The sequence below is a fragment of the Oryzias melastigma genome, linkage group LG5 (assembly GCF_002922805.2).
Source record: "Oryzias melastigma strain HK-1 linkage group LG5, ASM292280v2, whole genome shotgun sequence".
In the NCBI taxonomy this organism is placed as follows: Eukaryota; Metazoa; Chordata; class Actinopteri; order Beloniformes; family Adrianichthyidae; genus Oryzias; species Oryzias melastigma.
In genome coordinates, this window is record NC_050516.1 from 35,161,155 (window position 1) to 35,184,667 (window position 23,513).

The 23,513-nt window shown below is 35.0% G+C and overlaps 2 protein-coding genes across 4 annotated transcripts; both read right to left on the reverse strand.

Moving 5' to 3' along the window:
* Window positions 1-887: 887 nt before the first annotated feature.
* LOC112145077 (protein disulfide isomerase Creld1) lies at window positions 888-7,114 on the reverse strand. Of its 2 annotated transcripts, XM_024270102.2 has the most exons (6): window positions 7,012-7,114; window positions 6,320-6,496; window positions 4,345-4,428; window positions 3,353-3,448; window positions 2,988-3,128; window positions 888-1,816 (listed from the first exon to the last, which is right to left on the reverse strand). In XM_024270102.2, exons 2-6 carry the CDS (start codon window positions 6,489-6,491, stop codon window positions 1,596-1,598), a joined length of 714 nt encoding a protein of 237 aa, XP_024125870.1. In that variant the 5' UTR covers window positions 6,492-6,496; window positions 7,012-7,114; the 3' UTR covers window positions 888-1,595. The 2 variants fall into 2 exon arrangements, with proteins under 2 accessions (XP_024125870.1, XP_024125872.1); XM_024270104.2 differs by lacking the exon at window positions 7,012-7,114 and having other exon boundaries at window positions 6,324-6,444.
* On the reverse strand, window positions 6,636-22,367 carry il17rc (interleukin 17 receptor C). Of its 2 annotated transcripts, XM_024270101.2 has the most exons (15): window positions 21,530-22,367; window positions 20,951-21,230; window positions 20,600-20,825; window positions 18,896-18,999; window positions 18,700-18,805; window positions 18,514-18,558; window positions 18,307-18,425; window positions 10,958-11,014; window positions 10,806-10,866; window positions 10,502-10,725; window positions 10,355-10,414; window positions 10,218-10,269; window positions 10,005-10,100; window positions 9,473-9,511; window positions 6,636-9,379 (listed from the first exon to the last, which is right to left on the reverse strand). In XM_024270101.2, the coding sequence occupies exons 2-15, from the start codon at window positions 21,104-21,106 to the stop codon at window positions 8,826-8,828; spliced, it is 1,899 nt and encodes a 632-aa protein (XP_024125869.1). In that variant the 5' UTR covers window positions 21,107-21,230; window positions 21,530-22,367; the 3' UTR covers window positions 6,636-8,825. The 2 variants fall into 2 exon arrangements, with proteins under 2 accessions (XP_024125869.1, XP_024125868.1); XM_024270100.2 differs by having other exon boundaries at window positions 20,951-22,367.
* Between the last annotated feature and the right edge of the window lie 1,146 nt (window positions 22,368-23,513).

The window sequence follows — 23,513 nt, forward strand, 5'->3', positions numbered from 1 at the left end:
GTCGCACTTTTGGGGGAAAAGTAACGTTTCAGAATAAATCTGCCGAGTCCAGCGTGGCTAAAAAATAAATAAATAAATACAAGAAAGCTAATGTTTTGATCTGTATAAGAAAAATATTGAAGCTTAAGAGGAAAACGGATTCTCTTCCATGTTTGTTTTGGACGGCACTTCTTCTTCTGCCGCTGTTAGTAACAAATACTTCAGATGCAGCGCCCTCTAGTGGTTGTTATAGGAAACAACCGCTAAAGGACAACTGGTGTTTACTGGGAAAATAAATATTTGTGCTTATTTATTTATTAAAAAAAAAAAAACACACACACATATAAGTAATTCCTGAGTATAAGTCGCACCCCTGCAACTTATACTCCAGAAAAATATGGTATTTGTATTGATTTTTTCATAAATATATCACAGCATAAAAAAATACAAATAATAAAACCAGACAACTTTGGGGAAAATTACGTGAGGTTTGTGCTATTTTTTACGTACAGTACAGTTACAACATCCTCGTTCAAAACACTGACATTTATATGAAATAGGAACACTGACTTAATGTTGTTTGACTCAACAAGTCACGTAAAAACTCTGCCACACTTTTAACGACTTCATCAATCTTGGTATTACTGCTTGTATTTTTGGTACTCAAAAACTTCAGAGTTTCTGAAATATTTTAGTGGTATTTGGCTAATTTGGAGTTTAGCTAAAATTTTAGCAATATCCTAAAATATTAGCAAAATTAGAATTTTTTTCCATTTTTTAAGCTAATTTAGAGTTTAGCTAATATTTTAACATTATGCTAGCTGTTTTGGCTAATTTAGACATTTTTTCAATTTTTTTTTTCTAATTTGATATTAGATAGCCTTTTCAGCTATCAGTTTAGCTACTTTCAGCTATCAGCTCTAGCATCTTCAGCAGCCACATTTAGCTTACAGCATTCACACTAGCATTATGGCAGGTAATGCCATATATTTGAAATTTTTGTTTGATTTTATTCCCTTTTCTCAGCTGCAGCCAAACCAGATTTGAATTTGATCACAGCTGCTTCAGATTTAGATAATTAATCCTCAGTTTAAATCCATAGTTTTCAGTTTCATCATCAAGTTATCTGCTTTGTTCCTTATTTCATGTTGAGCAGACTTTAATAGTCTTTAAATAAAAAAGCAATCTTAAAAAAGCAAATGTCATGTACAGCTAGAAAATGTGTTAAACAAATTAAAGTACTGTATTTTATTATTAAAGACAATAATTTATTTTAAATATTAAAGTTGTGTTTTATTTTTTCAACATTTTAAATATCCCAGTGTAGCATCAGTATGGTTTTACCAGAAAATCTTTTGAATTGAAACGATGTCTGCATCGTGACAATGGGATATTGGGTTTAAGAATCTGTGTCCACTTAGTAGATGACCTCCAGTTTGATTACGTGCCCATTTTGCTCTTAAGTTAATTTGATTTTCAAGGACAAAGAGGGTTAAAGCCTTTTACTTTCAAATATGACCAAGAATTCCACATCCTCTTGGCTGCGGAGCTTCTAGATTTCTTTTTTATATTTGAATAATTTAAAGTTTTTTTATGGATGTATTAAAGTCTTGGTGTTACGGTTCTTTTAAGAATCTGTTCATCAAGCGGTCTCCTCTTTCAGAGAACCAGTAGCCCGCCATAGCTGCCACCGCTCCAATAAACACAGATGTGTAAACCATATCTCCTTTAGCTGCGAGGGTACCCAGCGCACAAAGCACCACTCCGAAAAACATCTGCTTCAGCACCTCCACTTCGTCGTCCGTGATGTCGTCAAACAGGCCCTTCTCGTGAAGATCTGGATTAGGAAACAAATGAATGAAAAGTGGCAGATTTATCTTTTTAACCCCTTGACGACTCAAAAAAAAAAAAAAAAAGGTATTTTATTCTGCTGCTTATTTCCTTGGTTTGGAACCCCTAAAGGGTCATCAAAGTTAAAGAAAAAAAAGTACTTTTTTTCTGAAACTACTTAAGGGTTTCATAAAAAAAACACACAGAAAAAAGTTATTTTATTCTGCTGTGTATTTCCTCAATATGGAACCCAAAGGGACATCAAAAAAAAAAAAAAAAGAAGTAAAACGTTTTTTATTTTTTGTAAAATTACTTAGGGGCTCCTTAAAAAAAATTAAACTAAAGAAAAAAAAAAAAAACAAATACCAAAAAAGGTATTTTATTCTGCTGCTAATTTTGTTGGTATGGAACACCTAAAAGGGACATCAAGGTAAAAAAAAAATTTGAAGTGCAAAATGTTTTTTGTTGTAATACTACTTAGTGGCTCAGTAGAAAAATTGTAGGAAAAAAAAAAACACCCAAAAAAGGTATTTTATTCTGCTGCTTATTTCCTTGGTACGGAACCCCTAAATGGACATCAAAGTAAAATTAAAAAAATTTGAAGTACAAAAATGTTTTTTTTCTAAAACAAAAAAATGTACAAAAAATGTTTTCTGGTTAGTAAATGATGCACACCAGTTCTATCTGGTGCTTATCAGTTACTATCCAGATTTTCTTTTTTTCTACTTTAACTTTTACCAAAAAAAAAAAAGTCTGGTTAGTAACTGGTGCACATCAGATTCTAACTTTTTTTTTCTAAAAATTTAAATTAAAAAAAATGTTCTGGTTACTAGTTGATGCCCACCAGTTACTATCTGGTCCGCAGCCGTTACTAACCAGAATTTTTCTTTTTATTTCAATTTTTTGGGGAAAAAAAAAAACTTCATTTTTTTACCTTTCAGGGGCTCCATACGTTGAGGAGTTATGCACACAATCAATATTTTTAAAAACATTTTTACTTAATGTTTCCCACTGTTTGGTTCAGAAGGCAGTTAAAGGGTTAATCTGTATATTAATCATGGTGTTTGGACTTATTATCTTCTCTTCTTGAAACGTTTCGATGACTCGGCATCAAGAACTCATCTGGATGATTGAGATCTATTATTGCTTTATCATAATTTACAATAAACTCCACCTACCAGGCAGCTTTTCCCTCTCACAGACTCCGTCCCGGCGGATGAAGCCTTCAGCACAGTCACAGTGGAAGGAACCGTCTGTATTGATGCAAATCTCATCCAGACCGGCACAGGCCAGCACCCGGTCACTGCATTCATCTATGTCTACGCAAAGGGCCAAAGAAACCGCATCATCAGTGACAACAAACTTCATAAAAGAATAAATACTCTCTTCTTACTATTTTGTTATGTCCCAGAAATTATTCATTATTATTTTTTTTTTTTCAAATTGTCATGCATTTCAATAAATATAGTTACATAATTTATGGTGCTGAGAAAACCAATCTTACAAAGATATTATATAGGCATCATTTCGTTAGTGTAATTACCTAAACACTTGGACCCCATGAATCTGTAACCAGGAGCACATTTCCTGCAGTGAGCTGGTCCTGCACCTCTGCAGCCCACGCAGGCCACATCACAGCCTGATGACACAAAGTTTGTTCGTTTACTTCATTGAACGACTGAAAATATTGAAATGGAGTAAGATTCAACGTTGTTTAATTTTTGTTTTTATCACTTGCTGTAAAATGAATTAGTGAAATAATGAGATTGTGAAAAGCATAGTGTTACGTGGATTCTCAAAAATGTTCAGATCATTAACATTGTAATCATTGTTCTGCTTCTCCTGGAGGGCGTTTCAGTTTGACCACTAGGTGGTGATCGCGTTATAGCCGGGGTATTCAAGTCCAGGCCTCGAGGGCCGGTGTCCTACATGTTTTCCAACCAACCTTCCATTGAAGCTCCTTATTGGCTGCTAATTTCCAGGATCAGGTATGTTTAGCCAATAAGGAGCTTCAATGGAAGGTTGGTTGGAAAACATGTAGGACACCGGCCCTCGAGGCCTGGACTTGAATACCCCTGCGTTATAGCATTACACCTTATTCCAGAAGAAGACAGTATGACAAAAAAAACAATGTTCTAGACCACAAATGGTTACTTTAAAAAATATTGCCTTAAAAGAATTTGGAAAACGAATGCTTGTGAATTTATAAAGATGTTCATTTAGTCAGCAATATATGTTTATGTCGGCCGAGCTTTAGCATTAGCCCTCCTATGGGAAATTCCATTAAATGTTAGCATCAAGCTAACAAACTTTTTCTTTATGTGATACATCAATTTATATTTTTTTGAATCGATAATTGATCTGTTTAGCCTAAAGGAGGGATCCTAACGTACATCCAAGAGCAATTTGGTGCTTGTACCACAAAATGCACAATTTTTCTGAAATATTAACCTGACCAGTTATGCTAATAAAGCTTTTATTTACTGATACTTAGCCCACAATCTACAAACTCTCAAAGTTTCCTGCAGCACCCACCTCTGCACTCAAACGATCCTTCTGTGTTAAAGCAGTAACTGTTGGGAAGACAGGTGTCCAGCTCAGAGCCGCACTCATCCATATCTGCAAACACAAACACATCGCCTGTTTCATGAAGTTCTGGAACGCTGAGTTTACATTTTCTACTGAGAAATGCAAAACAACTTAAAGGTTCAAACTGAGCAAGAAAGCAGACAGAGGACAGATATGATTTTAGATGGATGCTGTCTTTTTTAGACCAAATACCATCGACTGTATATGAGAACTGGACAGAGTAAGTGTGATGAAATCAAAAGAAAATGGTTTTTATTTGGCTCCAACCACATGGAGTCAATTCAGTCATTATTTTTTCACGACGCGGACACCATGTAGGAGCCAGATGATGTCAATAAGTAATGATTAGCTTGAGTCTTTCTTAATCAACGTTTCTAAGGTAACCACTCTCGCCAATCCGGAGTGAGCTTGTTGGAAGGCCACACCCCTATTTGAAAATAGGAGAACCTGTCAATCAAAGGATTTGAACATTAAACACAGGACCACATACTTTATTGAAGGATCTGATTTGAGAGTTTATAACTTGCAATAAAGAAAGAAAAAACTTAATATTTTAGCAACATGCTAACGTTTTTGGCTAATTTGTTAGCTACTGAGACTTTTTAGGCTAATTTAGAGTTTAGCTTCTGTCTTTCTGTCTTTGCAACAGGCTAATGTTGTTTGCTAATTTGTTATCTACTGAGGTTTTTCTTAGGCTAATTTAGAGTGTAGCTTCTGTTTCAGCAATAAGCTAACATTTTTGACCAAGTTACTAGCAAATGACTGAAGAGATCTTTGGTCACAATTTTAGACCGTTTTGGAGTTGCGCTAGTAATTTAGCAAACAGCTAGCTTTTTCTGGATATTCTGGCATCTACTTAGGGTTTTTTTTATGCTAATTTGGAGTTTAGCTAGTATTTTGCCAAAATGCTAACATTGTTGGCTAATTTGTTATCTACTGAGATCATTTTAAGGCTAATTTAAAGTTTAGCTTTCATTTTAGCAACAGGCTAATGTTTTTGGCTAATTTGTTATTTACTGAAGTTTTCATAGGCTATGTTAGACTTTAGCTTATTTTTAGCAAAAGACTAACGTTTTTTAATAATTTAGTTTACTGAGGAATTTTAGGCTATTTTGAGTTTAGCTAGTATTTAAGCAATAAGTTAGCTTTTTTGGCTAATAGGGAGTTTACCTCATATTTATGAAACACTCTGAATATTTTTGCAAATTTGGCATGGATGAGGGATTTTTAAACAATTTTACTACAAAATTTTCAGAAATTTAGGTCAACTTTAGCGTTCTTTCGTAGTTCTTTAACAAAATTTCCAGTCTTTTAGCAAACTTAATATTTTGCAAATATTTTTTGCATTTTCAGCAAATCCTTTCAGCAATTAAAGTCAATTGCGTCACCATTTTAAAAAGCTTCAGCATCTTAAGCGACTACTTTCAGTAAAAAGCATTCACACTAGCATCAATGCAGGTAATACAACTTCCCTGGTTAAAAATGTAGGATTATCAAGAACATGTTAAATGAAGTTAGCAGGGCAAGAATGGTTATTCTTGCAAATATAATGAAAGAGTAATACATAGGCCAGGACGATAAATCTGTTTTATAGCTTAAATCAAATTTGTACTGTAATTAAGATTTAACTTTGAGGGGAAAACATGTCCCCAGCATCCTTCTCTCAAGGGATTCTGTTGTTCGGAGTAAGGTCAGCCCACTTCTTGGCTTCTTGGAACCAGCAGGTACTTCCTGTTTGGAACGCAGGGAGGAGGAGTCACTCAGTCCACTTCTCGTATACAGTCAATGTTAAATACACACTGCAAAATAGTAAAATTAAAATGTCCTTTGTCTTTTAACTTTATAATTTTTAAACTTAAGTGGGATGTTTTGACCACGCCCAATGTATTAACAAACATGCATGAAGCTCTAAATATAGTACCAACACAGCTGTTATTGTGCAGAGTCCATCCAGGTCGGCATTCTTCACACTGGTCATATTTGAGGCCTAAACACTTGCTGCAGGCTTCTGGGCAGCTGTGCACGTGTACAGCCAGCAGACTGCACAGACACACAACCACCAGCAGGTTTCTGCAACGCCCCGTCACTTTCATCAGACCTGAAAGAGAGAAAGCTGCAAATGTTCTTCTTTACATCCATCACACCTGTTCAGGTTCACATCAGAAAAACCAAGTGATCCCTTCAGACATTTAATTACTATGAGTTATACAAACAAGTACATATAGGACACTGTTAAGTTATATTTGTTTCACATTTATTGAGCATTAAAAATATAATACAACAGAAACAGCAGGTATTTACAGAATTTACATGTCACCTATATTTATATTTATATTAAATTATTTCAATGTTTTTTTCCCCCAACAAACAATGTTTTTGGCACAACCATGAAACTTTATTAGTAAGAAAGTTTTGAAAACATGTTAGGGAACTGAGTGTCACTGGCAGTACAGTAAACTAAAACTAAATGACGTAAAGTGTGCTTCATAAGAAACTGCAAGACGAACTTTGTGCTGTTTATCATTTAAAGTTTAATTTATTACAAAAAATATGTTTCACTCTATAAACACGGACAAATTGAGTCGTACAACCGAAAGAAAGAGAATTATTTACCAATTCTTCGCCAATCTTGAACTCTCTTTAAAAGCCGTCACAGCCGCGTGGCCGGCGACTCAAACAAAAACACCCCGAGCGAGCGGAGCTTATGTAAACCGCGCGAACTCTCTAACACCGCCCGCCCCGGCGTGCTGAGGTTTTTAAAACAAGCGTCACTAAGTTTTCCTTGACTGACACTCAAATTCACCAATGAGATGAACAGCTGCTTCCGATCCAGAACCAATCAGGATTCAGCAGCGGATTTATTTATAGACGCCAGCGCATAACTCATTTTAAACAACAAAAACGTAAAATTTAATTTAACTTTAGAGTGAATCTCACGTAAAAGCAGCAAACTTAGTGTGACAATCAGTGCGGGTGAAAGGTTAAATGTGTTTAACCTAAACAATACATAAAAATTACTACATAAAACTGTATGCTAGCAAAAAGTGGTACACTTGAAACTTAATTCAATACTTATACTTGAGTATAAGTACAAATAAGTCAAATATACTAAAGATTGTCTATGTGTAGTTGGGAAAGTATACTAAATGAATACTTCTTCACAGGCTAATAGGCCTCAATTTTTGCACAAACTAAGTACACTTGAAGTATTCGTAAATAGACAACTTTTTGCCAAGGGACTTAAAATCACCACCCATGTCCGGTCCAGAAGTGGGTAGAGTATTCAAAAAATTTTACTCAAGTAAAAATATCTTTACTTTACCAAGATAGTACTCAAGTTCAAGTAGAGAGTAGGCATCCAAATAATTACTTGCGCAAGAGTTAAAAAGTACTTGGATTAGTACAGGATCATTTTAGATTATTATGATTTATTCCAGTCAAAAGTAACGCTAACGAGCAGCAAGAGGCCTAATGTACTAGAGTAAAAGTCGCGTTTTTCTCTTGGCACAAGTTTAGAAACTTCTGTGCCAGAAATGTATACATTTAATTAATCTAAATTAAATAAATGCTAATTTAGGAACCATTTATTTTCTTTAGCCAGAGAGTCACTGTGGAGAAGTAAAAGAGCCACAAATGTTGCAGGTTGCAGACCTGGTCATAGTCCGCTTAATTTGGTCAAGACTGAAACCTGAACCTTACATTTGGTCTGTATTCAGATTTCTTTTCAAGCGGACATTCCTTCTTGAACCAAAGCTTGTAAACAAAACCATGTGACCAAAGATCTCTTCAGTCATTGGCTAGGAATTAGGAGGCGGGGCAAAGCAATGAGAGACAGAACAATGAAAGTCCTAAGCTTTACAGACATTGTCGGGTGAGTTCACTTCTTAAAACTTTATATTTTGCTGACCAGTTTTGAACTTCAGGTACAAGTCTTTTTATTGCTATTTTGGTACGACTGATGTTGCTGATGAATACTTAAGACATATAGATAATTGGGAAAACAGTGTGAGAAGCAACGCTTGTCACGCTAAAAGTTGTTTTCATGAGCCTGGACTCATCCCACCACATTTCAATGAGTTGCTGTGTCTCAAGGATTCTCCATGTTTGTCCGCAGCTTTTCCTACTCTGTTTGTATAATATAATGCCTTGTTACAGTGATACGGTGTCTGTTTTGGCCAAGTTGTTCCACTCCGAGCAAAGAGCCTATTCAGATTGAGGAGACTCAGAATGAATTGGAGCTCAGTCTGATTGGAAACAAACTGAGACCACTTCAAAAATGGGTCTTAGAGCACTTGTCCCAGACCAGGGTCTGCTTCATATAGACTTAATACATCCAGTAGTTCACTCAAATAGACCACTTTTTGTTAAGAGTTACCAAGATCTATAAAGGACAGTGATTATATTCCATCTTGAAAATCCTGGGTTCTTCACTTTGGCCATGTCCACGTCCTTACACTTTTTCTCCTTTGTGAAGTCAGATCAGCCAATAGTGCTCCAGTCTGAGTGGGGTAATGGAACAGAGGCAACTTGCATAGCAGCTCTGGTAGATTTCTGTCCTTGTCCTGAGTTAGATTGGACTCCAACGCCACCAGAGTAAAGCGTTCAGAAGCCATGTTCTGTTGCTTGTGTTTTTGAATGAGGAACAGTGTGGCGTAAAACAGATCCGAGTACGGACACCTGGGTTGATCTGGACCATTCCCATCTATGTTGGACAGGGACCAATCCTGCGTTCTCTCCTTTGTCTCTTGGGTCAAAATAAGCACACATCGTCCCCCCATGCTTTCCACCTTCAGCATCTGCGAATGCAGCCATGGCAGAGGTCCCAGAGTGCCCTGCTCCGTCCTGCTCCAATGGTCAACAGAAACACTGAAGCCCTGCTGGCAGAGGAGCGAGCCAAGGTGACGAACAGACTCTGAAACGCCGTCGTCCACCTTCGGGGGGCTCACCAGCACCACGTGACCCTTTTTTGGTTGTAGAGCAACTTTAGGGACAAAAACAAGAATTTAAAAAAAACTTTTGTTATTTTATGTTTTTGAATTTATAAAAATAGACAAATTTTATTAAAATAACTTACTGGGAACGAATTTTCCACGATGATAGCTCTGCACCCACTCTATAAAGACAAAGAAGATGGAAAAATGATGTCTCTTTGGGTTCACCAATTTTCTCAAACTGCAAAACTCAAATGCATATGGGAAAGGAAATGTGGGATTTAAAAAAATCAATTTATCTATCTTCTGAACCCACTGAATCCCTTTTGGGGTCATGTGGTTGCCGGAGCCTATCCAACTATAAGGGAGAGTACAACAAGTCATCGGTCTGTCCAAGGGTCACAGAACTGAACACGTGTATATAAGGGCAATTTAAAATCGCCAATCAAGCTATGAATCATGTTTTGAACCAGACATGCAAGAAAACATGCAAACTTCACACAACAAGTTTCCCGCTGGGAGTCAAACCAGTGAGGTGGGAGTGCTAACCACTACAGCATTGTTCGATCCATTTGTAAGAAATGGTTCAGGAAAATAAATATTTTTTAAAAAAAAGATCTTTCCCCTTTATTTTAATGTACCACAACCTTTTTAGATATACAAAAGACAACTTACTTTTGATAAAGTCATGAAAGAAATATATCATAAAAGCGGTAAGGCAGATGAGTAGCATAGACCCAACAACCAGGAGACTCCAGCGCCACCTTCCAGCTGAAAGTAAAAGCAAAACGTTTATTAAGAAAGGCAGAAGAATAACATGTGCTGGCTTAATTTGCATTGATTTCTGTAAAAAAAAAAAAAAACAAAAAAAAAACATACAAAACGTACATTTATTGGTGCAGATTGGATCCAACTGTTGCCATTTTCCTTCTATTTGTATCTAAGAAAGCAAATGAACACATCTGAGTTATTCATATTTTACAAAATAACTCTTATGTGACAGAAGGAGCTTTATAAATACTTACCTGAATACAATAAAATGTATTCCATGTCCCTTCAACGTTTGGAAACATGCCTTCAATTTTCTGAAGAGAAACAGATAAGAAATATCTTGATTCAATCCAAACTAAATACTATTAATAGTTTTAAATTTGCTTATTAGCAGTATTTACCCATTGATGCATTTGGGTCTGTTCCCAATTTTTAACTGACAGTTGTTCTGTGTCAGTTTTTGACTTCAAACAAGTGGATTCAGAGCAGAGCCGCACTTCACCCTTCAGCCTGCAGGGGGCAGAAAGGTTCCAAAAGAGCATCGTCTGCTGGTCCTTCACCTGCCTCAGGTGCACATCAACTGTCAAATTTTGATGCATGTTCTCTTGCAGTTCTCGAGGAAAGTCTATGATAAATAAAGAGGATAGTTTTGTAACATAAAAAACTAGTTAATGAAGGAGGCCAAGCAATAATATGAGTGTTAACCTTCATCACTGAAGGGGCAGTAAAGAGTCCGCATCGACTCGCGCTCTTCCTCAAACCATGCCTAAAAACACAAAAATACACAACTATGTCAGCTACATGAGTCTGAATAAAACTTTAGAAAGTTAACCAAAACATATAGTATGTGATTATACCTGGAAACACATGCAGGGAGCCAAAGACTGCAGTGGGATTGTTGTTTCCTTCATTCTCTACAAATTAAAAACATGAATGAAAATAGTTCAGTTAAACAGCATTATGGCCATTCTCACTAGAGTATTCATGATTCAATAATTTATACACATTTTGAGAGGCTAATATGTTGATCAGTATGTCAGTAAGTCAGTTACATCATGATAAGGAAAATATAAGTGCAACCATCACATGCTTCTGGGAAGTGAATGATGTAATGGATGATTTGGTGTTGCTCAACCTTTCAATGGATTTAGTTCTGATAAAGGCTTCACTTTGAGTAACATATTTTTCAGAGTAAAAGTTATGTGTTTTTTTAATATATAGAGGCAACTTATTTGTAAGAAAAAAAAACATAAATAGGTTCACATATTTGTCATTTTCCCCACTAAACATCACTAGAGGCCGCTGTAGGTGTGTGTATCAGTATTTGCCACTGACAGAAACCCAGAAGAAGTGCGGTCCGCAATAACATGGAATCTAATGATAACTTAATTATATTTTTCTTATTTGCATCCAAGCATTATTGTCTATTTTAGTCTGTTTTTTCCCTCATAGAATAGAATAGAATAGAATAGAATAGAATAGAAAATATTTTATTAATCCCTTTGGAAATCCTCAGGGAAATTCAGGTAACAGCACACAAATGGAGTAAATAACTAAATAAAGTGAAATAGAATATCAAAATAAAGTAAAATAGACTGAATATAAAGTAAAATAGACTGAATATAGCTAAATATGCAAATAGAAAAAATAATAAATAATACAGAAAAATCAACATTGCACGATACCCTGAATGATTGGACATATTGCACTGATAAGAGAGTAATCATCAGACTAATTTGGGACAACAAGTCATCAAACTGGGTTACAGAGATACAGAAGTACCGCTGAAAGCGCCATCATTCAGACAGCTCCTGCATTACAGAATGTAATGATTACCATTTAAAAAAAAAAAAAAAAGACTGAATGATCTCCTGAATTCAGACATAGATCTTTCTGTTAGGGCTGGTCATTAATTATAGTTTCCGGAAACAATTCGATTCTATTTACAAGAGCTTGGATCGATTCAATTCAATTTTGTTTTCTGATTTTTTTTTTTATCCTTAAATTGAATTCAATTCTGAGTTTAAACATTTATACGCATTTATTTAGAAATACCTTAATAATCTACTATATGTTTTAAATGTATTGATATTAATCTGATACAGTTCACATACTGCAAAATGTATCAGTGAAATCAGATTGTTAGTATCATCCAGTGTTACATGGATTCTTTAAAAGAGAAGTTCTAACAAAAATGTTCAGATCATTAACATTGTAAACATTGTTCTGCTTCTCCTGGAGGGCATTTCAGTTTGGCCACTGGGTGGTGATTAAGCTATAACATTACACCTTATTCCAGAAAAAGAAGAAAGTATGAGGAAAAAACAATGGTTTAGACCACAAATAGTTACTTTAAAAAATATTTCGCTAAAAGAGTTTGGAAAATTCATACCTGTGAGTTTATAAAGATGTTCATTTAATCAGTAATGTATGTTTAGGCCAACTGAGGGTTAGCATTAGCCGTCCTATGGGAAATCCCATTAATCATTACCATCAAGCTAGCAGACTTTAGCTTTATTTGCTAAATCAATTTATATTTTCATGAATCGATTATTGATCTATTGAGCTTAAATCGATTCAAATCGATTAATCGATTTTATCAACTCAACACTACTTTCAATAGAATCTGTTTCTTCTGTACATTGTAAATTACATATACAGGCTTTAAACACATATATATATTTTTATTTAATTTTTCTCTTAGCTAAATTTCATATATAAATAAATGTAAATATACGTCTGCTAAACCAGTTTTACTAGTTTTCATTTTTGTGATAAAAAAATATAAAGATTCTATTAAAAATTCTGCAAAAATGTAAAAGCTTTTAAAACCTGTATGAATAGAATAGAATAGAATAATTTTGACCTTGTATGCTATTTGAAACATATGGTTTGCATAGCTTGTAAACTATCTGGCTCTACTTGGTTAATTTTGTGATTTGTTCAGCATTCTCTGAACTCTGATCTTATTTTGTTTTCTCTTTTTTCATTTACTGCTATTTTTTGTTGGCCCTCTTGTTCTTTTTTTCTGTTTAAGTTTGTTTTAGGAAACGATAAATTAATAGTCGACTTTTACCAATTAACTGACTATTCGGGTCATGCTCAAAGTGAAAATAAAAAACAAATCTTAACCATCATTAGATTTAAACCGACTAAAAATAAAGACAATAATGATTCTAGTTTATTGAACCTTTAATGAATCGTGCTGCTTTCGTCCTTCATTAGTTTCTGGTAATAAAAGAGAGAGATAAGGAATATACTTTCGTCAAACTGGTTTTGACAGCTGCCCCGCCCTTCAAGATGACTTAACAATCTATTATCAATTTGATATATAAAGGGTCAAAGGTCACCTGTCAAAATGAGTTTGATGAAAAGTCTATTCCTTATCTCTCTAATGAGGTCAGCCTCTGAAACAAGGAACTATTCTCACCAAAGATTAAGTTTTGGTCAAATATAAAATGTAAATTTTTTGGTGCTGAACGCTCAAAACTTTGTTAAACTTTACTACACTCTGACTCCTTATCATATAAAGTAACGAATAATCAACTATTAAATTAGTCGTTGGCTAGTTTAATAGTCGATCAGTCGACTAATCCTAATCCTAAATTTAAAAGAAAAAAAGAAAAAATTTAGATATACAGTCAAGGTTTCCATGGAGTCCGTAGCTCCTCCCACACACAAATGGAGTACTGTATTTATTAATGAATATATTTTTGGACAAGAATTGAGCAGCATATTTGAAACACGTCAAAAAAGTCTGCAGACACACATTTGACGCATGAATCCCCTTCAGTGTGAACGCAGCATTACACTGGGGTTGGTGGATTTATTCAGAAGTTGGCACTTTTCTCCCAAAAGTGAGACTTACTCCAGAGCAAACCATATGTGGGATTTTTTATTTTTATTTTTGGCTCCTGTGACTTAAACTCCAAGAATATACAGTACTGCATGACAGTTTCCCTTCAGTTCCCGGTGGCTGTTGTTCTTTAGTAATGAATAACTAAAGCAAATGTGTTCCAGTCAGCCGCTCGTCTTATCCCTAAATGCATCTTTTAGGTCAGCCGTGTGAACCGTGACAGAACGCTGTTGACCTGCTTTGGGCTCTTTGTTTCAGGCTCTCTCACATTATAGGAAATGAATTCATGAAACCGATATTACATTACTGAAAACTGGGAATTCATCATGTTGTTGTTGCAACAAAATTGATCAATCTGTGGTTGTAACTATTCTTATAATAAATTCTTTGGGTGTGACTTCAACAACTAAAAACTTCATTTGTTAAAGTCTGTTTTTGACTAACAAATTTACAAGTCAGCAGATCTTCGAGTTATTGGTTGACTTTTCAAATGATAAGATCGTTGTTTTATCCTCCTGACTAACAGCGATGCAAATGTTTCCTCTGTAGAGGACGTTTCCAAACCCGAATATTTTCCAAACACTGCATACTAACAATAGCACTGTTGTATGAGTTTATTTGATGAAAAAATCATTTTACCTCATATTTAATTCATTAATTGTTCCATATGTGATATATTGCAAATAAATTTAGGGAAATGCGAACAAAAAAATCAATAAACTCCATATTTGTATTACAGAAACGAGCAATAAGAATCATCGCTGGTAGTAATTATTGGGACGCATCTACATGTTTATAAAGCTGAAAATATGAAAAATTAAAGATTTAGTTGGTCATTCCATCCTAAAACTTATACATGGAGCACACATACCATAACGTACAAAAGAAAAGGTCGTGACATTTTTGAAACTAGTAAATTCAGAACAAAAATGAAGTAAAAAAGACTATGAAATGATTTTAAAAGATCAATAAAAGAGTCTTCTTTAATTATTACATTTAAAAAGATAAATTCTCATACTATATGAATTATAAGGTTGTTGGGAACGGGTGAAATGAAAGACAATCCTGAGGTACTTGGTTTATTTTCTTGCTGTTTGTTTTATTTGTTTGCTTTTGTTGCTGTTGTCAGTTGACATATGAATGTTAAAACACAAAGAGATAAATTTGTTTAAAATTGTTTGCTTGATTTAGTTAAATGGGGCAGAGAAAACAGGTTTTCTTCTCTCTGTCCTCTTTCATTTTCACCAGGACAAGAGTATTATGATTTGGTTGTGTGCTATGAAAATGAAATAAATAAACTAAACTACTATTGATTTAGCTAATTTTGTTATCTACTGAGGATATTTGATCCCAAAGATGTAGGATTGGGGTTATACTATGGGAATTGTAGTTTTTGGTGAATTTAAACTAAAATTTGACTGGACATTTTTCCCCGCTCTGGTAGTCCGCAGGTATGCACAGAAGGCTGGGGATGTGGGTTGTTTTTAATCTTGACAAAGTGTTTTCCTGCAGAGAACTGTGCGTGTCAGGCGGACTCTCATAGCAGCTGATTTAAACGGCTCCAGAGAGTTGACTGTAATGGTTGAAGGAATCTAGAACAACCATGTCATCAGCAAACAGACAAGACTGGTTTCTCACATAAATCCCCTTCACCGATTGACTGCGGTGATAAATTAAAGTGCTTGTTTTTCTGGAAAAAAAATACATAAATTAAACTGATTTGAAGCTTTTGGTGTTTGCATGAAGGAGTACGTTAGTTTGTATTAGACTGTAGGTCCAGATGGAGCAGAACTCAATTATGCTGACTAGTGAGGCGCTAGGCAGCATGACAAAAAAGTAAAAACATTTAATTTTAAATGCAATAAAAGCACTATAACTAAATAAACTTACATTAAGTTACTCAGGCCCTGTCTCAAAATATCACAAAAGAGGAAAAATCCAAAATTTGCGTATTTGTTTTTCATGGTTGTGATGTTCTTAAGAAATATGGATGGTATTTTGTTTTGAAGCTTCCAATCCTATTACTCAAGGTATGACAAACCATAAATGCAGTTCTTTTTGTTTCAAACAAACATAGTTATAAATCAGCTATTTCCTTGTGGAGTGTTTTATGACGGCACCTTTTTGAGTTAATGCCACAAATCTTTAGAAAAGCTATCTAACCTGTTTTTGTCAATTAAATAAAATTGTGTATATATTAAAATTTTTGTTTGTTTTTCTTTCTATTAGATTTCAAATTATAGTTGATGATGGCACAGTTCTTCTGCAGTGACGTGCAAAATATAGCTTCAAATATACATAAATTAAATGAGATGAATATACTTTTTTGTTTAAAAAAATCCTATATTATTCTTAAGGCGTGTGTATTCTATGATCACTTTTTTCTGTGTGAATTTTCAATGTTTCTCCGATTAAAAATAGTTGCTAATTTACGAGTTTCCTGTCCAAATAATTGATCAATTAGGCTGGGCTGTACTGTTTCAGTCTTTTTATCATAATAAAAGAAGCTTTGCTTAATTGCTTTATTTTTTCTATTTCTCGTCATCTGTCTGATCACATTGGTGACTTACTTTTTTATCAGCTAAAAATGCGCTTTCAGAAATACACTAGGTGAGGCCCGCAGTACATATGCCTCAAGGCAGAGGGCGCTGGTGAGCCCGGATAACGTGATGCCGCGGCTAAAGAATATGGGTAGAAGTAGCAAGTCAATTGCTGCCGTCCAGATATTCTTTAATGTTTTTTTCATAATTTTCGAAATGGAAGATTACATGTCTAAACTCGGGAATTTGTGGAGATACGTCACTGGCAATGATCTTCATTGAGACGGATTATTAAACCCGAAGAAAGAAGAGGAAGACTTCTACAAACAAGTTATTGATACGTTTCTTCAGAGGGAGCTACGCAAAGAATTCCTTTCTAAGTAAGGTAAGTAGGGCTAATTTTAAGTTAAGCTAATATTTTAGCAACTGGCTAATGCTTTTGACTGATTTGTTGTCTGTTGAGGTTTAGCTAAGCTACTTTTGAGTTTAGCTAATATTTTAGCAACATGCTAACGTTTTTGGCTAATTTGATTATCTGCTGATGTTTTTTGGCTACTTTTGAGTTTAGCTAATATTTTAGCAGCATGCTAACGTTTTTGGCTAATTTGATATCTGCTGATGTTTTTTTGGCTACTTTTGAGTTTAGCTAATATTTTAGCAACATGCTAACGTTTTTGGCTAATTTGATGTCTGCTGATGTTTTTTGGCTACTTTTGAGTTGAGCCCATATTTTAGCAACAGGCAATTTTTTTGAAAAATGTTTTATTACAACTTTGTTGTCTGTTGAGGTTTTTTAAGCTACTTTTGAGTTTGGCTAATATTTTAGCAACATTACAATGTTTTTTTTCTTACTAATTTGTTATTTGCAGAGGTTTGTTAAGATACTTTTGAGTTTGGCTAATATTTTACCAACAGGCTAATGTTTTTGACTAATTTGACATTTACTGAGGATTTTTAAGCAAATTACCCTTTTTTCAGAAATTTAGGCCAATTTTAGCAGTCTTTCATAGTTCTTTAACAAAATTTCACGACTTCCAGCAAATCCCTTCAGCAACATTTTCAGCAAACAGCAAAAACACTATTATTATTATTGCAGGTAATGCAACTTTTCTTGATTAACATGTTTTTTACTGAATTTTTCTGGTGATAATGAAAATTATGGTCAAAATTCAATCGGGGGGAGGGGCTGTCTTTGAAAAAGAATGTATTTGTAAGAGAAAATACTCTGGGGGTTCCACAAGCTCCCTGCTCCAAGTTCTCATCAACAGAGAAGGGAAGTGGAGGTGGGGTTGCGCTCTGTTAATATTCCCGCCCTCATCTCAGAGGCAAATTTCTACTGAACTACTGCTGCTCTGCAAAAAATGTAAGTCCTAGAAAACAACAGATTTTTGGATTTTGGCTAAAAACTGAACAGTCATAATAAAGACCACTTGACACACCTTCACAATAGATCAGAAGTTGATCAGAGTAACCCCGGGCTTACACCACTAGCGTCAAGGCTTCATTGCGTCGTGGGAGTGGACTATCTACAGCCGATGGCTTATACTGGCTGCTGCTCCAGCCACAGCCTGTGAAAGATCTGAACAAAAAATCTGAACCAAACAAAAAGGATTCACAGCGACGCAGAGGTCAGTCCGCAGACGCAGGACGTGAACACCTGCAGTGGAAGTTTCTCTTGCACTTTTAATGTTACGAAAAGACTACGGCGCACGCAACTGAGCCGTGACGCTGGCGGTGTAAGCGCGGGGTAGGACTTAATATATCTAAAAAAAAATTTGATACCTTACTAAACATTGGTTAAGGCACTTACCTGACAAATTCCTTCTTTTTCATACTGGACACACAAAGATGGAAGATCCTCACTCTCCCCTTCAACAAGCAACTCCATCCAGTTCATTGTATGATTAATGACATGAGTGATGGTGGGTCCTGACAACAAGACAGGAAACATTCCTTAAAAGCATGATGGCAGGGAGTGAATTTCTAAGTGTGAGTTCATGAGTAGGTTAATTGTTACCTTGACACGATGGCAAGTATTTCTGCAGCTTCTTCTGGGAACACACTAAAGACACACCAAACACATGACCCATCAAAAGTGATGCACACATTACTTAGGACTCATTTCCCAAAAAATCTAGAAATTCTAAAGTTATCAGTGACAAAATAAGATGACAGACGTGTTGCTCTGAGGTCAAAGCTTTACCTTCCTGAAGGGATGGTGCTGTGACTGCTTGAGAGAAACCATTTGCTGCGACGTCCAACTGAAGGCTAAAAGGAAATCCTCCATTGTGGGAGATCACCATGGATATCTGTACAAGTCACAAATAAACAAAGGCAATAAAGCAATGAGCCTAGAATCAAACAGTCTTAAGTTCAGAGTACACAGAAGTTTGGATTACCTCAGTCTGGTTTCCGGGATTGAGACCTTTGGTATTAAGGTTAAACTCCACCTTCTTGCACGTGCCTATGCTCGCTGAGTCTTTGTAACACAATCTAAAAGACTCTGTTGTAATAAAGAAGACAGGATTAGTAATATAAAAAGATGGGCTGTTTTTCTTAACACTGACTTAAAGAAAGACAAGATAGTTTATTGTGCAACACATTTTTTTCTGTATGTCCTTTATAAGGTGATTTATGCATTCTGACAAATCTAAACCATCCACCAACATACTCTTATGGCTGAGTAAATAAACTCAAACGGCAAATAAACAGCAATTTTGGAGTCAAGAAATTTAATTTCGAGAAGTTTATCAAGTTATTGTATCAGTTAGGGCTGACATGAGTATTAGTCAATTAGTCGATGACTAAACGACTATTAAAATAGACAATGACTAATGTAATAGTTGATTAGTCGTTTCTTTCTTTAATATTTTTTTAAATTTGATCTCAAAACTTTGGTGCACACTTTTTAATGTCTTTGCTAAATTCAAAGTGTTTGCATACATTGGACTGTAATGACGGTTGATCATTTCGTGCTGGATCACGTGTGTTTCCTGGGGCTGCAACGATTAGTCGATTAGTCACGACTATGTCGACTATTTTAATAGTCCTTTTATTTTCTTTATTTTTTTCTCGAAACTACAGTGCGTGTTTTCTAATGTCGCGTCTGCCATTTATATGTTTATATGTGTTTATTAGGGCTGGGAAACGATTAAAAAAAATTAACTAATTAATCGCAAATCTGGAAAAAATTTTAGTCGCGAATAATCAACATTAGTATTATTATTGTTATTTATTTTTTGTTACAGTATTTGTTTATTTAATGTACTTCTCTATTTTTAATTTGAAAGACTACCTGCTTGCTTATTTGGTATCATTTTAATCAGTAGAACCTCTCCTATGTGATACTACCTTTATTTAGTCATTTTTTCCATTTTGTATTCACACACTAAAATTAAAATTATGCAAAGATTGAAAATTCTCTGGAAAAAAATTATTTCTCTCCTAAGAGCACTTCTGTTTACTTTAAACTTTTCCTGGTATTCTGTTTTTCTTTCTTTTTTTTTTTTACAGCTTTTTCCTTTTTTTCTCTCATACATTTACTTTAACATGCTTATTGAAATAATAAAACAACTTTTATTGGGTGAGGTTTGATCCAGCTGGATTTTAGCTTGGCTGCTCACAGGTGGGGGCGTGTCTGTCTTCTTTTAACTGTGGTCTCATGCAGCATCGGGGGAGTTTCCTTAATTTTTAGAGAACTTTGTGGAAAATTTATGTCGGTTCCTATCCAAAAATAAATAATGGTCAGTTTCCTTTTCGGATTTCTCAAAGCAGACAGCTCAGGTTCGTTCCAATAAATATTAACTAACTAATTAATTATGCTTTATTATTTGCGTGAGTTAACGCGTCAACATTCACAGCCCTAGTGTTTGTATGTTTAAAATACTTTTTATATATTTTAAAAATTGAAGATTTAAAAAAATAATTGTAAGCTTTTATTTTATTTTTTCCTGTTGACTCAGATTGCCAAAATCATTTGATTTAAGCTCTTTCCAATTGGTCGACTAATAAAAAAAAAACGATTCATTGATTAGTCGACTATTCCATAGTCGTCTGTGGCAGCCCTAGTATCAATAATGTATTGATGACTGAAATGAATTTACCTTTATCGTTCTCCTCATTCGGATACTCCTCATCAGCTCCAGACTGACCACCAGACTCCTGGTCTTTATCAGGAGAGATGTGGAGCGTAGCGTCGATCACCAGACACAATCCGCATTCATGCCCTTTCTCACAGCAAAGCCTAAAATCTGAGTTTAGCTTCATGACATCTATGGTGTCGCCATCTGTCACCGGAATTTCGTCGTACGCAGTACATTCAGAAAGAGCCTTAAGGAAAAACGACAACACAAAGAGTTTAATCTGTTCATACATTTCTCCTCATCATCTTAGCTGTTCTGTTTTTAACGAAAATCAGCTGAAAGTCAAACAGAAAGTAGAAAAACTGAACCTACCGGTCCGCTGCACCAGAGAACCGCCGCAGATCCAGTTGGAGCATCGTTTGTATTCTGGAGCCAGATGACTTCATTTTTGTCAGAAACTTCCACACTCCAGCCTGACTTAGTCAGGGACAAAAACATCCAAAAAAGCCCCCATCCAAAAACCAACATTCTGCTTCAGAGCAGAGCAAGAACGACACTGGGATTAAAGGAAGTATTTTTCTTGAGGCACATCATAAAAAATCTTGTCGGGCAGGTGCACAGTCTTCTTCTTCCTCCTCATTAACAGATGACTCTGGAATGTTGAGCAGTTTGACAGAAAATGTGAGAACTGAACACGTTCAAGTGTGGGAAAAAGATGAGAATCTGCGTCACTCCTTTGCCCCAACCAGTAAAAATATGACGTGACACACATTTAAAGTTGTGCGACAACACTTCTCTTCTAATGCTTACTTTAGAGGTCTACTTTAAGAGTGTTAAAACAGAACAAAACTTAAATAGAGTTTTAGACAAGTAGTTTTTAGCTTGTTAGATGTTGTATTTAAGGAAAAAAACAGCTTCTCAATCTTATAAAATCTGAAGTAAAATACTTACTCAGGCAAAATGTCCAAGCAGCTCAAGTGTAAGAAGCCTAATAAGTCTTCTACGTTTGCAAACCACACCTCACACCTTTGTGTGTCTCACTCTCCAACGTCCCGCCCCCTCTTTTTTCACCTTTTTGTTGTGTACCTGTGGTTCACTTCCTGCTTTGCCTCCTCATTACACAATAACTAACACCGTCTGATGGGTTAAAGTCCACAAATCTTTCTTGATTTAACCACAGACCCGACTGGCACGTTAAAACAACTTTCTGTACATAAATGTTGGTTTTTTAAAATAAGCTCCAGTTACAGTTTCCAGTAAAAGAGAAAAACTCGACCGACCTGTTCACAGTGTCACATACCTCTAGCCCACAGTTATGAAGTAATTGCATGGGGTTTATGCTGAAGGCTATAAAATGACAGCACTACAGGTTCGCCGGCATTATTGTGAATCAAATGCAAACCACAGATACTGTAGTTGGTTCAGCAAACATTTACCTTTTTGCCTTAACAACTGTTGAATCTTGATTTTACAACAGGACACAGTTTCTTTACATAAGCCATTCATGGTTTGTTTAGGTTTTTCTGAATTTAAATATAACTATAACAAATTCACTGTTTTTTTTTATTTTGGTAATAAATATATATGCACATTTATCTATTTGTACTTTTCAACAGAGGATTAGTCTCATAGATGGAAACATTCACTCGCACCTGAATTGACATGTCTTATCCCAGCAGTCTGCAACCTCCGGAGCCACATGCGACTCTTTTAACCCTCCATTGGTGGCTCTTCGTCTTTAACCCTTTAACTACCCAAAAAAGAAGAAAAAAACCCCCCTCAAAAATAATTTATTTTTTTCTGCTGCTTATTGCCTTGGTACGGAGCCCCTGAAGGGACATCAAAGTTAAAAAAAAATTAATTGAAGTAAAAACTTTTTTTTTTTCTAAAAATACTTCGGGGATCCGTAAAAAAATGCAGTGAAGAAAAAGTTCTGGTTACAAACTAGAACTTGTTTTTCTAAAAATTAAAGTAGTAAAAAAAAGCAAAAAAAAACAAAAGTAACAGTTTTTTTTTTCTTTTCTAAAAATCGAATTAACAGAAAAATGTTCTGGTTACTAATTGAGGCACACCAGTTACTATCTGGTGCGCATCCGTTACCAACCAGAATCCTTTTGTTTTCTTTTTTTAATTTTAATTTTTGGGAAAAAAAATTGTTTTTACTTCAATTTTTTTCTTCAATTTCCCTTTAGGGACTCCATACCTATTTTAAAAAGCATGTTTTCTTAATGTTTCCTATCGTTTGGTTGAGGAGGCAGTTAAAGGGTTAAGAAAAGTGCTAACAGTTTTAATAAATAATAAATTAGTTAGTTGAGTTTAGCTCATTCTAAAATATGCTGTACCCTGGCATCTAGTTGTTGTCATAATAAAAGAAAATCTCACATTTGACTTAGTTTTCTTGAACTTTTAATTCAAAATCTGCTGCATGAGGAGGATCTTATTTGACACAGAGTGTATTTTATTTTGAAAGGAGCTTGTATTTTCTGCTGTCAAAAGTAAAGACATTAAAGTTTTATTTATAGAAAAATATCACACTTTTTTTTATTCAGTTATTGTAAATATTTGAAAGCTACATTTTCTAAAGGAATGGCTTAAAGGCCACATAAAAAAATAAAGTGTGGTTTCTAAAAGATTCATTAGGATTTGGTGGCTGTGTTCTGGCCTGTCAGAAACTGGACCAAATGGCTCTTTTAGTGTTAAAGGTCGCAGACACCTGTCTTATCCATATGACTTTTGTTTTGGTTTTTGCGGTTGAGACTTCAAATCGATAGTATGTCTCGTGGTTTGGATATTTATAGTTTATTTTCACATTTGTGTTTGATCAATTTGTTGTTTTTTTTTTTCACTTGTAATTATGGTTTTGCTTTCTGTTTAGCTGACACATGACTCTGTTGCCTTTGATAGCATCATTGGAAAAAACAGGCCTAAAGCTTTA